At 39.7% G+C, this 16,842-nt stretch overlaps 1 protein-coding gene across 1 annotated transcript in view; it reads left to right on the top strand.

The window, feature by feature from the left end:
• The window catches only part of KDM3B (lysine demethylase 3B), a 45,348-nt gene extending 29,065 nt beyond the window's left edge, over window positions 1-16,283 (top strand). Inside the window, exons 16-24 of the mRNA XM_033073501.2 lie at window positions 75-341; window positions 6,355-6,526; window positions 9,612-9,702; window positions 9,789-9,919; window positions 11,182-11,301; window positions 11,811-11,950; window positions 12,285-12,461; window positions 12,995-13,129; window positions 14,946-16,283. Coding sequence (XP_032929392.1) covers window positions 75-341; window positions 6,355-6,526; window positions 9,612-9,702; window positions 9,789-9,919; window positions 11,182-11,301; window positions 11,811-11,950; window positions 12,285-12,461; window positions 12,995-13,129; window positions 14,946-15,026 — 1,314 coding nt within the window. The 3' untranslated portion in view covers window positions 15,027-16,283. The remainder of the gene's footprint in view (window positions 1-74; window positions 342-6,354; window positions 6,527-9,611; window positions 9,703-9,788; window positions 9,920-11,181; window positions 11,302-11,810; window positions 11,951-12,284; window positions 12,462-12,994; window positions 13,130-14,945) is intronic.
• Window positions 16,284-16,842: the final 559 nt, after the last annotated feature.

Below are 16,842 nucleotides of genomic sequence, written 5' to 3' on the forward strand. Positions count from 1 at the left end.
TGAAGGAGAACAGATACACATTAATACTTACACTGTTGCAAGACTAAACTTACCTCTGGATTTACATCTTCTAGGGAGTGAAAGGTAAAGCCAGCCTGCCAAACTTCTTGGACCATATCATTGCTTCTGTGGTGGAAAATAAGAAGACGTCTGATGCTGCAAAACGAGCTAGTAATTTAGCTGACACGCAGAGAGAGGTGAAGGAAATGGTAATGGGATTAAACGTGCTGGATCCACACACTTCCCACTCTTGGCTGTGTGATGGTAGACTTCTTTGCCTTCATGATCCCAGCAACAAAAACAACTGGAAGATCTTCAGGGAATGCTGGAAACAAGGCCAGGTGGGTGATAAGTATCCAACCCTTGCTGCTTATAAGTGTCCTGAAATTGTAAGCTGTATCTTGGTAAAAACAGTCCATTCAAACTTTGGCCAGTTGCTCCTGAGTGAATATGGTGAATTAATATTTCAATTGTAGCTTTATAAACAGGGGACACAGCAGCCCTGTTCACTCTATGCTATATTGACTTGAGCCCATGTGCTCTTGCATATTGAAATTTTCTCAGTTTACCATCATGAGTGTGTTTGCTGTGACAGCCCTTTCAGTTGTAGTGTGCTTTGCACTGAACCTGTTCTACACTACTACAGCCCAGTAGTAAATCCACTGTAATTTCCTGTGTGCACCTTAGCGTTTACCCCACACTTGATGCTTTATAGCCTCAGGGAAAGGTCCATTCCTTCCAGCTGCAGCATGTGCAAGAGCGAAAATGCTTCCTGCAGTAGTCTACTGAATTTTGGACATACTTGATACAGTATCTCACCCTGAGCCCTACAGCCAGTGGGAACCCAAGTGTTGTTCTGGACTCAGCAACTCATGCATGGAGCACTCTCGTGGATTGTCTTTGGTGCCATCGAGCACTTAGGCTTTCAGAGAACAGACTGTACCTTAGCCCTGCTCTGCCACTTTTTCAGATGTCAGTCTGTAGTGGTGTAGCTTAGACTTCTCAAGAGAGTCAGTAAGATCAGCCTGGTCAGACAACCTGGGTGAGTAATTGCTGCTGCCAAGGAAGTGCACCCACAGCTCTAACAGGGGATAGTGTCCATTGCTGTTCAAACTGTATTCTTGGCACTTGCTTCTGCAGCTGCCTCTGACACAATTACCTTCACTGAGTTCTCACAGTTGAGACCATTGGTGCAAGACCATTAGGTCCCTCATCATCTTTTCTGGAGAAATGCTTGTCATCAGCTATTTGGTTGTTACAGTGCTAATGCACTTGGCAGTCACATTCCATACTTATTTGTGGTTGTTCATAAGACACTGAGGTGTGGTGGAGGAACAGCATGTACCTCTTTTGGCACTCAGAGTCGATTCCTTACATAAGTAGTGTACTTTTCATTTAAGTGTATCTATCCCATGGAACTGCACATTCTCTGGGTTCCCTGGGCACAAGCAGTACTAGCACATAGCCGTGAGGGCTGCAAAGATGACTGTTGTGCCACCAGCCATATTCCTGTTCATAATTCCTCTGGCCAGCTCCTGCTAGTTAGAGGAAGGTACTGTGCAGCACAGCACACCCTTGCTTATCTGACTACAAACTTCATTGACAGCTTCCCACTAAGTGCAGTTGCCTTCCTGTCCTGACTTTTTTGGGGTGCATAGAAATCTCCTTCTATTATTTTTTATTTTTATCCTGTTATATTTTTCTGATTTACAAGGGATTTCATGTAATTCTTCTGCAGTGCTGTGGTGTCCATCATCTCATTTTCTTTGCAAAGAGCTTCTTAGTTTCTGGTTAGTCTACCATGATAATTTTCTCAACACTTTCTCACTCAACTGCTGTCTCTCCTAGGAGGATTCTAAACATCTTGGGAATGCCTACAAAAAGGGTGCTTGTCAGTTTCTTTACCAATGAGAGTGGCAGTCACCATATGCAAGATGTTGCTTGTGACTGTGGGGTTCTTGACTGGTAATGAGTATTGAGAGACTGCTTATGGAGTCTGGAGACGTGATTACAGATCTTGTGTCTGATGTGTAACTTGCAGTGTGCATCGCCATGCAAATTGGTGCACACCCTGAGGCTCTGGCTACAACTGCCATGTTCGTGAACTCTTTGTGACTTGCTGTTTTAGGCTTTGCCCCAAGGCATGCTATTGATGCTTTTGGATCATTTTATCATTCAATAGACCCCTTGAATTGGAACAGACTGGGCATGTCCTTTGCTCATTCAGCAATCCTCGAGGTGGTGTTGCAGTCATTGGAGTTTCCTGTTGAAATATGAAAAGGAATCAAACAACCTCCCTTGTTTCTGCAAAAGAGAGAGCATGTGACCCAGGCAGGCGTTACTGTCTCAACAAGGTTATTTTAAACTGAATTTCTTCTAGCAGAGACTCTCTCAAGAAACTGTGCTCTGTCACAGTTCTTCCTTGGCTTGTATGCTCCTGTACATCCCAGCTGCACCTTTAAAAGTGAAGTGAAAGAACATTGATTCTACCACCGTTCCCCAGATCCTCTTCCTGTTTTGTGGTTTGGGAAAGGTTATTTGGAAAAAAAAACCCTTATCCACCCTCCCTGGCACATAAATGCACACTGAACACTAGATCTGTGCCATATGAAGGTCTTGGCTGTGGTGGCATCCCAAATTGTTAAAAGAGAAAATTTTTTTCCCTTAATGCTTAGACAATAAATGGCACTCTGTGTCACTCAAAAAGAGCGACATTTTTTGAGTCCTTTGTCTTAGAAATTGTCAGAAATAAGTTAAATTCTATCTTATCCCAGAATTCACAGAGAGACCATAAGAGTAATTCTTGCTGAAGTTGTTTTTCAAGAGCATCTTGCTCTCCTGAAAATGGTTGTTGCTCATCTGGGGATACTGTTAGGATTCTCATCCTATAGCAGCCTGGTATTTTCTGAATTTTCATGATAGGATTTCTCTTTTTTGAGACACTGAAAATTTGGTATGGTACTGGAGCGTTGTTGTTATTGTTACCTCCCTGTAGTTTGAGAGTAGATTTGGCAGATGTCTACCAGGCAAGTCCACTATCATTTTATCTTGGAGCCCTATCTGTTCTTCACTAGAGAGAATATTTTCTTTCTTCCCTGGCAAATTTGCTGCTTAATAGCCAGAAGGGTTCTACTAAGTTAAGCTGTTTGGTTGTTTTGGGGCTTCTAAGTGCTATTTACAAGTGGTCAAGTGAATACAGCAAGGATCAAAATGTCATTATTCTTCTGTACTGAAGACAGCCATCAGCTTCAAGTCTACCAGGCAATGCTTTCTACACATCCTGCAAAAGACACTGTTATTTTACTCATGCGTGATCCCTAATATTTGTTGTAGAATATGCTTAAACTTTTTTATTGCCTTAATGTTAACATTTTTGCTGGGATGAGGGACTATATTAAGATTTGAGATTGCTGTATTTGCTTTATCATCTTAGGGCAGCTTGCTCCTGGTCAGGGTGTCATATTTGGGACATAGTGGAAAGACTGCCAAAGCTTATCTGTCCCTCAAGCCATGTGTTCTCTGCTGCTTTTCCATATTGGCATACACAGTACTACTGGGGAGACCAGGACAGTATCAAGAGTGATTGTATGACTCTGGGAGTATTAATCAGGGCCATGGAGCCCTCATGATTTTCTTACTCCTGCCAGTGAGGGGTAGGGGAGTGGACAGATCCTGCATGTCAACCATAGTTTGCAAGGCTGGTTTTAACCAAGAGAGTTTTAAGATCACGGGAACCTCTGAGGATTGCAAGAGATAGGATCCATCTAAGAAAAAAACCAAAACCAAACCAAACCAACCAAACAAACAAACAAAAGAAACCCCAACAAACATCTTTGCCAACAGGCTGGGCAACCTTATGTGAGCTATAAGCAGGAGCAAGGGAGGGAGAGTATGACCAGTGATCAATGAAGAAATTAGTTGATTGATTTGCCAAGCAAGCTGCGTGAGGTGATGTGAACAGGAGTAATCCCTTGCTCAAGAATTCATAGATTATAGATGTCCACTTCCAGTATATGCATGTAAGTAAGGATCTCTGCATCACAGCATTGTGAAGAAAGCTTTCACACCATTTCTGGAAAATGAAAGTGACTAGGTGTCTTTCTGAAGTACCTGTACACTAATGCATGCAGCACATTGAACCAACAGTTCTTCTGGAGTTGAGGTTTTATTGCTGCCTTCTAGAACTTATTGGCTGTGTTGTATTTGAAAACCAAGGCCATTTCTGTTATCCCCAGAGTTGGGATTTTTCCCCTTTATTTCTGATTCAATAGTTGTCGTCACTTAGGAACTAAAATTGAAACTAGGCATTTTAGAGGCCATAGGACAATACAAAGGAAGCAGCAGTTAGTTACTGTTTTTAAGCAGCGTAACTTTGAAGTTGCTTGTATATAGCTTTGTAGGTATCTTTGCCTAACACACTGATAATGCGTCTAGGGACATCTGTGCTTCTCAGGGTTGTGCTGAGCTCTTCAGGTGAATAAAAGCCAAGACTCACCATCAGATCGTTGTTGACATACAGGGCACAGCTTGGAATTAATTCAAACTTGCGTAGCCTTGGACATAGTTGCCATTTGAACATAAACAGCAGTTACTAAAGCTAAAGCTTTTCAGGTGAGAATAGTCCAAGTTCACTTAGTGTACCCTCTTTGTTTTCTCTGAAGTTTGGTAACTCTGTTTTGAGATGGCAGGGTGAGAGGAACTGAAAAGGTTTTGGCAGTGTTGGGAGGATTGTCTGGTATACCTTTCCCAATTGTTGTCAATTTAGCAAATGCTTTGAGTGTTTCTGGGGAGAGACCATGGAAATATCTGTGTGAAATACATATACATCATTAGCCTAACCATCTTAAAACCCCTCTTGCAAGTGAACAGCCTTTTTTCTGCTACTTGGTTTAGTCCTACGGAATTAATGTTGGTCTATGGGTACCCAAGAGTAACAAGTGAAATAGTTAAATAATTAATATTCAAATACTAGAATTTCACATGAGAAGGCTTTGTACAAGTGCTGTTTCTAGTGATAGTTGCACGTGTGCCTCAGAAAAAGGACAGGTGGTGGGATTCCACCACAGGTGGATTGACTCTGGCTGCCAGACCCTTCTACCCAGCTGCTTTCTCACTCCTCCTTCTTGACAGCACAGTAGAAGAAAATCAGGTGAAGAAGTTTCTGGGTCAAGATAAAACCAGGGAGATCGCTTAGTGTTAGCTGTCATGGGCAAAACAGGTTTAACTTGTTAATGATTAACAAGTTGAATTTGTTGCCAATTAAAAATAGAGTAGGATGGTAGAGAAGAAAGATAAATCAGTAAACACCTTACCTCTTACCCCTACTTCACCTTTTTTGTAAAGGCTCAACTTGACTCTCTCATTTCTGACTATTTACCTCCTTTCTGCCACAACCCCTGGAGTGACAGGGGGGGTGATGGGGATTGCGATCTGTGAGACAGAACAGAGTCTGCTGCCCTTTCCTCCTCATGTATTCCCACTGCTTCTGTGTAGAGTACCTCTCACAGGATGCTGTCATTCATGAATGGCACCAACGTAAGTCTTCTCCATGGACTGCTCCAGTGTGAGTCCCCAGTAGACAGTTTTTGCCAGAAAGTTTGCTTATTAGTGAGATTTTCCCTACAGCTTTTGCCAGAGCCTGCTCTAGCATGGGGTCTCTATGGACTTCCTCCAGCAAATATCCCTCTGCTGCAGTGCAGGATACTCTGTGGACTGCAGGTGGATCTCTACTTCACCATGGTCCTCCATAGGTTGCAGGGGAAAGCCTGCCTCACCATGTTCTTTGATGGGCTGCAAGCACCTCCTCCATCACTGACCTTGGTGTATGCAGAGCTACTTTCTCTCTCTTCCCCCTGCCTGCCGTTCATGTGTTGTTTGTCCCTCTGTCTCTGTCTCTCACACACACACACACACACACACACACACATGCACGTGCATCAGCTGTGGAGAGCTTTTTACCCTTTCTCATTATCACAGACATGCCACTAGCATCAATTGTGGGCTCAACTTTGGCCAGTGATGGGTCTGTTGAGCCAGGTGGAACCATGGGGCAGCTCCCAGCTTCCTCTCACAGAGTCTACACCTGCTGCCAGCACCTTGCCACAGAGACCTAATGCACTTGCCTTGGCAAGTCTAGTCCAGCGCCACTTCTAAGACAACTGCACATGGCGTGGCACTAAAGTTTGCTTTGACTCTGGTTGTTTGCTCTGCACAAAAACCAGACATGGATGAAAATAAATTTGTGGTGTCTTTTGTATGGTGGTAGCCAGGAGTCATGGCTCTCTTAAGAAAGTTTGGCTGCATGTGTAAGAAATTTGGTTATGGTGGAGTAAGCATTCATCTTTGTATTCTCAGCCCGTGCTGGTATCTGGTGTCCATAAGAAGTTGAAGTCAGAGCTTTGGAAACCAGAAGCTTTCAGCCTGGAATTTGGAGATCAAGATGTAGATTTGGTGAACTGCAGGAACTGTGCCATAATTTCAGACGTGAAAGTGCGTGACTTCTGGGATGGCTTTGAGATAATATCTAGTAAGTAATGTTTATGGCTGACTAGTTTAACTGAGCAGTCTGTCTTGCTATCTTCAACTCTTCATTTTCCACCTATTTTCCTAAAAAATAATTTAAGAAAAAATCCAAATACCTATCAGTCTCATCCAAAGAAGCCATTGCTCCTTACATGTAGTACACCCTAGAAAATGCTTTATTGGTGAAGATTAGGGCAGGACTGTCCAAGAGAACTGTCTGTACTGCAGTGTGTTGGGATGTGTTACTTTGATGTGTCAAACAATGATTCATTTCATGGGAAACTACTTTTTAAAAAAAACCAAAAAAAACCTCTTTTCCCAGTGAAATTAATCCTCAGTTATTGTTTTTAAGACAGTAAGTAATGTGTCTACCTTTGCTCTCCTTTCAACCTCAGTTTTAATTATAAAACTAAAGGGAACCTGCAGAGCTAAAACAGACGGACACTTTTGATGCTGAAACTTGAATTTGGTGGAATACATCAGTGGAGTAAATTTGACATGACAAATTATTTTTGTATAAGATCATCTGTGAATACAAATGCAAATTTCTATTTATTAGGAACAGCAATGCTATATGCGTGCCTCACATGATAACACATTATTTAATTCTCAAGTTATTTGAGAAAACCTTCTGTCAAGTGTGGATGGGGAAACTAACCAGCTAAAATTTCTGGGGACATAACAGGTCAGGTTAAAGAGCTTCTGAAAAGCAGAGTGCTCCATTTTAGATTGTATATATCTAGATTTGAGTGGTCTTATAGTTACAGATGTTAGAGCTGTAAAAGTTCATTGCAGTGCTGCTGATTTTAGAGTTGTGTGTAAAGTATTTTCTGTATTTATTGCTGTGTGCATATTGCAGAAACAGTGCACTCTTGGATGACTTAATGGAATCTTTGTTCAGCAGTCAATGAAATGATAGATTTGCAGGCCAAGAATATTTCCTTTCTAGTCATTTTCCAATCAAAGAACTCCCAGCTTTTGACTTGTTTTTTTATATGGTTAGTACAGAGTACTGTATTGTGTACTGTTAAATTTCATGCTGTTTTAGTTACTAAGCAGAAATAAATGGCCTTAGAAGAGATAATAGTGTGGTCTTTGTGTATTGTTAGTAATAGGGAAAGTTCATAAACTCTTCACTTCTGTGCTGTGGTCATTCATGAAAACAGTGAATTTGTATGAGTCAAGTTATCTTTGAGAAATGTTACTTGCAGTTTGTCTCCAGACAGATATGCTTCTTTCAGCAAAGTCAGCTTTAGTTTTTCTTCTAGACAAAGCCTTTAGCACACTATACGTGAGACATATTAGTGACTTGGGTTGGAAAACCTTATCACTCTTGATAGTTTCTTTTAAATACATTTTATTTAGAGTTTCTTCAGCCATGTTCAATCCTTAATATAGAGGAATATTATTTGCTACTAGTCCAGAGATTTCACATGCTAATTCTTATGAAAACTGTTGGGAAATTACCTAATGTCTCTGACTTTTCTGCATAACATGAATTTTAAATTTTTGAAATATGTGGCTGGCTCCCACCCTCACATTAACTTACCAAAGAGATGTAGAACACTCATTGACTTTGGAGATGTTACTGAGATTATTCTGTATGATACTTTAATTAATTTTAATATTTGCTGTTTCTTTTAGTACTTTTGGGCTCAAAGTGGACTTTTGAAAGGTCTGACTTTTTGTTTTGGTCCTTCTTACACCTGCTTTTCTTTGCTGATGAGCTGTTTTCTGGGGTTTGTCCAATTTCATGTAATTTGTCAGATCTATATGTTTTCATCCAGGTAGTTCTTCACTCTGTCCTTTCTTAATAGCCTCCCTAAAAGTTGCTTTTTGTTTAGAGCAAAGATCCTTGATGAGTTCAACATCTTGAATATGGGAAGTTGTAAAACATCTTTAAATTCAAGTCCTTGAGCTTTTCAGGTCACTTGCCTCTCTAAAATCTGTAGCTTATCAAAGTTTGTTATCTTTAAATTAGTCCCTTCGGTTTATGTATCTGCAGTTCTTAATTTCTTTTAATTTCAATAGAATATTTTTTATATTGCAAACTCAGGCTGTCCTCTGTAGCCTGTTGATATGATTCACAGGTCTCCAAGTCCTAATTTCTTAGATATGCTTTCTCTTCCAATGCTGTCAGGATCTCTGCTAGGTCAGTTTGTCTGACGATCCTTGATAAGGTAGGAAGCAGTGAAGGGTGTTACTCTCTGGGGAAATGGGGATGCTAAAGTGTTAAGACTTCTGTACACCTCGTTTTTCAGTTAGTGGCCTTATGTAGTGTTGTGAAAAATCTGGTAGAAGAGGGAACATTTCTCTAAATGTTACCGTGAGTTCTAAGCTACTCATGTACCACTTCCAGATAGACTCTGTTAGCCCTGAGATCTAAGGTAGCTCTGAGATCTGAGGTAAAACAGCAGTTGATATGGTCAGTGCTGTCATAGCATACATCCACTGTTGCATGTGTAATGCCATCTTTCTACGCTGACCGCTTTCTGTTTCCAGTCAGGACTTGTGTAAAACTCTTTAAGTGAGGAACAAATGTTTGATTTTGGCACTTTACTAATTTGAGTGCCTCCAGCAAAGAATTAAAAAACCTAAAAGCTGTCCTCCTTTGTGACCGCCTTCTCTTTCGCTTTTTTGAATGTGGTTTACCATGGTTTCTTGCTTTACACTGAAGTTATGGTGGATTTCAGAACAAGAACCAATAACTTATAATTTTGTAGAAGTACCACTTCTCTTGAAATTAAAGCTAAAACTGCCTTAGACTTTGATGAAAGGAGTAAGGAAGAATGCTTTGGAAGGGCTTGTTTTTGAAGCTGAATGAAAACTATTCTAAAACCTAGCAACTGTGCAAGATCTGTCAAATTTCTGCAGTAGATGATTATATCTCTTGTCTTATCTTATAATCTTATCTGTCTGTCTATTGTTGTTAAACTGTTGTTGGTCATACTATGATATTACTTGGAAGCCCAAAACAAAACCGGGACCCATGTTGCTGTAAGAGGTATAAAAACCCTTGCAGCTTCAACAAGGTAGTGGGCTGTGGTGAAAAGATACTACATAAAGAAATCTTAATTTGTTTCTTGCAGAACGGCTCAGGTCAGATGATGGTCAGCCAATGGTACTAAAGTTAAAGGATTGGCCTCCAGGGGAGGACTTCAGAGATATGATGCCCACGAGGTAAGTAACTTTTAGTGTCAGTGCTGACAGGACTGCTGTAGGTGCTGCAGGAGGATAACCCACTTTTGTCTGCCTTTGCTTTCTAGGTTTGAGGACTTGATGGAAAATCTTCCTCTTCCTGAATATACCAAGAGAGATGGCAGACTTAATTTGGCTTCTAGGCTTCCAAGCTACTTTGTCCGTCCTGACTTGGGTCCTAAAATGTACAATGCATATGGTATGTGAGTATAGTTCTGCAGATACTGTTTTTTGTGACTCTTTATTGTACTTAGGGTAAATACAAGGCTGTGGCATTAGTCAAAATTCAGTGCTTATCGAGCCTGCTGTTGCTTTTTTTTTCATTTAGTCCTGGAAATCTATTCTTACATTAACCCTGTCTCTGTCAGATGTGCCCTTTTCTGCCTTGTATATCCAGGAGGTGTACATACAGTAAGTTAAGTTTGCAAACAATTATTAATACATATAACAGACATAATACCAATACAGGGTTCAAGGAAAAGTTAGTATCTTTTTGAGAGCAACTGAAGTGTTTAAGAGGAAAATTACCCACCTTCGGAGCACTTCGACCTGTTTCTGGTCTGTTGTGATAGGTACTGTTCAGTGAGTTGCGTTCCCAATTTCAGAAGCCTGTATTTTAAACAGAAAATAGGTAAGTACGATGGTGAACCTAAAAGCTCTTGTTGGACTAACTTCTGTTAGTGTTTGCAGATACAAAGATTGTATTTTTTTGTGTTCTAATTCCCTGCCATGTTACTTGTTAGAGATGGTTAAGTAGAAGTAGAAAGAAAGCATGCTATTGAAGGGCCAGAGGAAAAAAAGGGAACCTGTTAATAGGGGAGTGAAATAATTAAGAACATTTGAAATCTTTCTCCATTACTTACTTGAGAGGTGTAATTTCCTTCAGCATGCAAAAGTACAAGCACTTGAGTGTGCAGGTGTTTTTCCTTACTGAATTGTAATCTGAATGGTTAATGATGAGCCGATCACTAACTGCTGTGAATTCAATTGGTCATGGATTTTACAGCTTAGTATGAAAAAATAAGAAACAATGGGAGGCTTATACTTTTAATAGTGCATTGACTTGCTGCACACAGTAGGATGCTAGTGCGACTTAAAGCAGTTCCCTCATGCCTCCAAGCAAAGGAAGACTTGCTTTGTACTTAGGATAGCTCAGTTCTCTTGTACAAACTGTAAAAATTACTCTGAGAGACAAAATTGTAATGTACAAGTTCTGACTTTGGTGTTAAAATGCTTAAAGAGTTTTCTCATGACTTGAGTAAATTAGGTTTGCTACTTCTGTTTCCTGTAAAATTAAAATACTTGTTATCAGTAAACTTCTTACTTATGCTACACGTGACATGAATATACCTATTTCAGTTGCTATTTGACTTTGGTTTCTGCTCTCATTGCTGTACAAAGTTAGCTTTCCAGACAAGAAATTAGTCACAGAATTTGATTTTATTTTGCACTCTGTTATAGGCTTAATTACTGCAGAAGACAGACGAGTTGGTACCACAAACCTGCACTTGGATGTGTCTGATGCTGTTAACGTCATGGTGTATGTTGGGATCCCCATTGGGGAAGGGACCCATGATGATGGTAATGCTTAAGGAAAGCTGTTTTCCGTATACACTAAAAGTCAATTTTGTGTGTAAGAAGACTATATCTTTTATTGTTTAAGCTTGTCATATCTATGATATGTAATTCTAGTATACAAGGCAGTTTGCTACATTTGCAGTACATAATTGAATTAAAAGTGCAGTAATGCTTCATTAGTTTCCAGCTGTGGGAGCAGCAGAGTTTTGCTAGAAATTAGGTACATTCCTGAAGAAAGGAGGAGAAAGAGTAGCTCACTACCCTTTCTTTTCCTTGTATTTGAGTAATTGTAGCTCATTTTAAATTAATGACTGAGCTTTGTCATTAGCTGCCAATTGACATATTCCCTGAATTCTCTTAAAATGAAGCATGATGGGCATAGAAAGGGCACTGTATGATGCAGCAGTTGCCGTGTGACTGAATTTAGTAGCTCAAAATGCTCCTTCCTCTTCTCTATGTCAAAAATGAGCAGCTTTGTAATAGTGTTGCTTTTACATGGTTTCCCCTTTTAGAGGTTCTGAAAACAATTGATGAGGGAGATGCTGATGATGTAACAAAGCAGCGAATCCATGAAGGAAGAGAGAAACCTGGAGCATTGTGGCACATCTATGCTGCCAAGGATGCTGAAAAGATACGGGAACTTCTCCGCAAGGTATGCTGGTTACAAAGAAAGCTTGACCCTACAAGGTTCCATGACTAGCTAGCTTACAGCAGCCGAACGATACAAATTGCCATCAACATCAAGGGCATAGTTATTGCACTTCTGTCTTTGAGGGTATTGATAGTTACTATGTTCACAGGTTATTAGCATGTTCTGCAATCTTCCTAATAATGCATGTTGCTATTTAAGACCTTTAATGACCTTAATGAAAATAATGTTTTACCTTGAAATAGTTTGTTATGGTTTTTGGTACAGACCACTTTGTTACCCAGCAATATCAAGGTGCTGTGTCATGGTTTCCCTCCACCCCATATCTTGGCCCTAGGTTGGAGAAGAGCAAGGCCAAGAAAATCCTCCAGATCACGACCCCATTCATGACCAAAGTTGGTACTTGGACCAGACCTTACGTAAGAGACTATATGATGAGTATGGTGTGCAAGGCTGGGCAATAGTGCAGTTCCTTGGTGATGCCGTGTTCATTCCTGCAGGCGCTCCCCATCAGGTAACTATACCAACTCTAGGCTATGTTGAGAAATAGAATTGAATTTGAGGCACAACAGAGCTGCAGCTTTAAAATAACTGGCAATTAATATTGCACACTTAAGGTTTCTTTTTCTACATGTGCAGTTCTTAGATTACTAAAAGTTATGTAAATATCTCAATCATGTGTACATAACTGTGATGAAATTACAAGGGTGGGGGGGGAATCTGGGGTAAAAGGAGGGAAAACATTTCTGTGTAGTGAAACTTCAGCCAAGTAAACCAAACTCATAGGTTTAGCGTTCCCTAAAGCAAGTTCTCTTATGTATATGGGAGATGAGTCAACCTGTTAGATATCACGTATTTTGTTCTGGTTTTACTGTTGGATGCAACTTTGTCAGTTTCTGGTTTTGATGAGTAAATGTGACAGAGTCTAAATATATGGTGGGGTTTTGGGGGGCTTTGGTTTTTGTTGTTGATGTTGTTTCTTTTGGATTTTGGTGTTTTTATATGGTTCATTGTCTGGATGTATGAGTCATTTGATATGGTTTTTAGGTCCATAATTTGTACAGCTGCATTAAAGTGGCAGAAGATTTTGTTTCTCCTGAGCACGTGAAGCACTGCTTCCGTCTGACCCAGGAGTTCAGGCATCTGTCTAATACTCATACAAACCATGAGGATAAACTGCAGGTAACCATTTTATGTCCATAAACACTAAATGCATCCTGTGTTTTGCTAGCTTAGTTCAGTACTAGAAATGAGTAATGACTTCCCAGAAATCTGGAGGTTCTCATTTGATTTGTATGTTACCTAATTTTTAAGTATTTCTGTCTACAGTATTATGTAAACAGAAATTAGCAATAGACTTCTGCATTTCCAAAGAACTTTCCCCCATTAGACTAATGCATGCATTGGTATTAACAAGTTTTTGAATGGCTGAATCCTAATGACAGCATAGCAGACCAGAAGAAAAAAAATTCTTTAAAAGAGCATTGCTTTATTTTGAAGAAAGATGTTTATTTGACCAAGTACACTTACGTTTGTTGCTTTATCATCTAAAGGAAAACTCCTCTGTTAGGTGTCTGGTTGGATTCGATGATCTCAAAGGTCTTATCCAACATATGTTATTCCTAAAATTAAGTGTGTTTTGGTTTGAGGAAGCATGACTGCTTCAAGTAATAATTATGCACAGAACATAAGAGGTGCACAAGTACACTGGATATAAGACAGTAAGCTCTACAGAGAGAAGACCACAGGAGATCTTGCTGGATTTTGTCTAGCACTTCTGAAGCATTACTGTCTGCTCAGTTTGCAAATTTTGTTGTCAGCATTTTTTGTGTATCAGTAGTCACACATGTATGTAAAAGGAAGGAGAGTGGAGATCTGCAGAATGGCTGTCATCAAACTGAGTACACAGTATATAGTCACTCTCCATGATGTCACCCAAGGATGTCAGAATTTACCATGCTAATTCTCTCATACCAATTCAGTGACAGTTTGCTATAAATTTCTACATGGATTTTCATGGAATTATTAAAAAAAAGCAGAAACAGGATCTACTCTCATTCTGGTATCTAACACTGTACCTCTTCAGCTGTGATGATACAAATGCAGAAGTGTTTCTGTAAATCAAGAGGTTGCAAATAAATAATGCTTATTATTAAAAAACATGAACCAAGAAACAAAAACCCACAAAGTGCAGCTCAGGAGTCCTGTGAAAAGGAATACTGGTTGTATTTGTCTCAGTCTTTTATTTTTTATTTGTAATTTTTAATCTTTTTGTATGAACCTCTGTATTTTTATATATTAAAATACACAGACAATAGCAGCATAAATGATACCAACGATTGAAGTCACATGTACATCAGAAAAAGACTATGGTGCTTGGCAGCTAGTTGAGCACCTCACTTAGGAGGTGAAACTGGAAACAGAATTCAAATAAACTTAGATTAGAAAAAATCAGAAACAAGACAAAACTTTGATTCTTAAATAGGTAACTGTGAAAAAGAGAGCAGTGAGTACTAGTGAATCTCTCGTCTTCTGCTTGTCTTTCTGCAAGGTTCAAAATTTGAAGAATTTCTAGCCTCTATGCAAAGACAACAGGATGATTTTCATAGGGTTAAACTGTCTGATTTTCTTGCATCTTTTAGATTCGATTAATGTGCATCTCTAAGTAACTTGGATCACAAGGACTTTTTCAAAATAAACTCGTATATATAAAATTTTGTAGTGCACTTCCTCCTAGCTGTCACAAGAGAAGAAATTACCTTAAAATGAGTAAATATATGTTGCTGGATGACCAGAAAATGAGTTAATAAATCAATGCAGGTGTCTAAAATACTTGTCATCTGTGACAGTTAAAATCCGTTGGTATCTTGAAGCAAAAAGAATATATATTTTGTGCATACTTGCCAACTATTACAAATTCAGGTGTCAAAGTTGATTGCATAGCATGTAAGACTCTCCTTGTTAGTCTGTAGAAGTTAATTGTTTTTTCCTGTTGCAGGTGAAGAATATTATCTACCATGCAGTGAAAGATGCTGTTGGCACACTGAAAGCTCATGAATCCAAACTAGCTAGATCGTAGGAATTGCTAATTCCAAATGCCCTGTCAAGTAGGCCTTTTGCTCATGGTATATACAGGGACTGCACACGACTGCCTCTGCAGGAGCAGAAGCTTCTCACTGGGAGCTGGTGTGGTCAGTATTACACACACTCTTCAGCCACTGTTTTCTACTCTGCCTCAACACTGAAGGTCTAATGGAAGGTTGCACTGTTAAATGCAGAATTCCAGATTCGAAAAGGTGCCATATCCCTTTCCTGTGGCCTTTTGCAAATTGAAAGAACATGGTGTTCCTGCATATTACGATTAGAAATGGTATAAAGAGTGTGGATTTTTTTTCCCTTATGCCCAGTTAGTCTCCACAAAGTTAGAACGTGCTGGAGTTGGGTTGTCTTACTGCAGATTTGGTTGATAACTACTGAAAGAATGTGACCAACGTAGCCCAACTGCAGAAATTCAAACAAACTTCCTGTGTGAGATACAGGCCAAGGAAAAGGATAAAGCTATTCTCTGCACTCCCCTTCTTCTAGCCGTTTCTCTATACACTGTAGAGTTGCAGAACTAAAGGGAGAGCCCACTTTTTTTCCCCCTGGGAGACTCCAGAAATAAAAGAATTGTGTATTTAGTGAAAAAATAGGTTTGTAGTGAAACAGTTAATATTTCATGAAAGTAGATATTTTTAGTATTTTTGAAGTACCACAATTGTTCCTGGATTTTCAAGGAAAGGTGTATTACATTTAGTCTTCCTTTCAATAAAATCAAGAAGTGATTTTTAGAAAGCAGTCCAAAATAGCACAAAAACAGCCAAAGGAGAATTGAATAGAAATTGACATCCCACCTCCCTTGCCCGTCTTACCTCACCTATTCCCCCCTCTCTCTACACCACCCTGCTTCCTCAAAATGAGAAGTAAAAAGGAGTATAAACTCTGTTCTCACATGGAGATGTTGTACATCTCTCCCTGCACTGGTGATGCAGGCAATATTCACCCAATACCAGTGCTACCTGAAAACATCTATACAACATCTATCCTTTCCAAAGTGAAGGAAAAGTTAACTTTTGGTGTCAGCTTTGTCCAGAACTATTTTAAGTAAAATGTTCCTGCTTGATAGAACTGTATTCAGAATTTACTAATGTCAGCATCGATGCAATGGATTTCATTGTCTGGGTACATGGGGAAATGTATTGACCTTATCTCCAGCTGTACTGTAGTGCCACTTGCAGGCCTGTTAATATGTTCACGGTTATTTCATTTTTTTAAAAATAAAAGTCATTTACTGTAACAGCCTGGGCAGTTTCTTTCATACCTGTACACTGATCTTCCTGCCTTGAGGTCATCTCAGCCTCTGCCCCTGGTAATGTAGGCTGCCTGCTAATTTTTACTTGCTGTGTTTGACCAGAAGGCTCACGTGGTTTAGCTTGGCATCTCAAGTATGTGCTGGAAGCACACCAAGCTGTCTGCTAATTCTTGATTCTTTAAGGTAGTTTGGGTAGAGGATCTGTCTTGTCATAAAAAAAACATCTCTTGTACTGTGCTCCCCATCCCTATCTTCTCAACAGGTTGGGGTCCAGAGATGCCTTCTCCACTGCAGCTATATTGTGAATATGGGCTAGTTTATCTGCTGGAGTTAAAAAGGGTTATTCCAGATCCATGAATCATTCAGCTGCACTCTATTCTGCTGTGTACAATTTCTTGTGCACTTCTGTTGTACTCTGTGCATGCAGATTAATTATAGCTGAGATGTTTCCCTCATATGTGTGTGTATAAGCATTAGAATTGGATAAAGATCAAGAAGGCAGAGACCTGGGTATATCTAATACAGTAGCTTGAGTAATTTTGAA

Source organism: Catharus ustulatus, chromosome 15 (assembly GCF_009819885.2).
Source record: "Catharus ustulatus isolate bCatUst1 chromosome 15, bCatUst1.pri.v2, whole genome shotgun sequence".
In the NCBI taxonomy this organism is placed as follows: domain Eukaryota; kingdom Metazoa; phylum Chordata; class Aves; order Passeriformes; family Turdidae; genus Catharus; species Catharus ustulatus.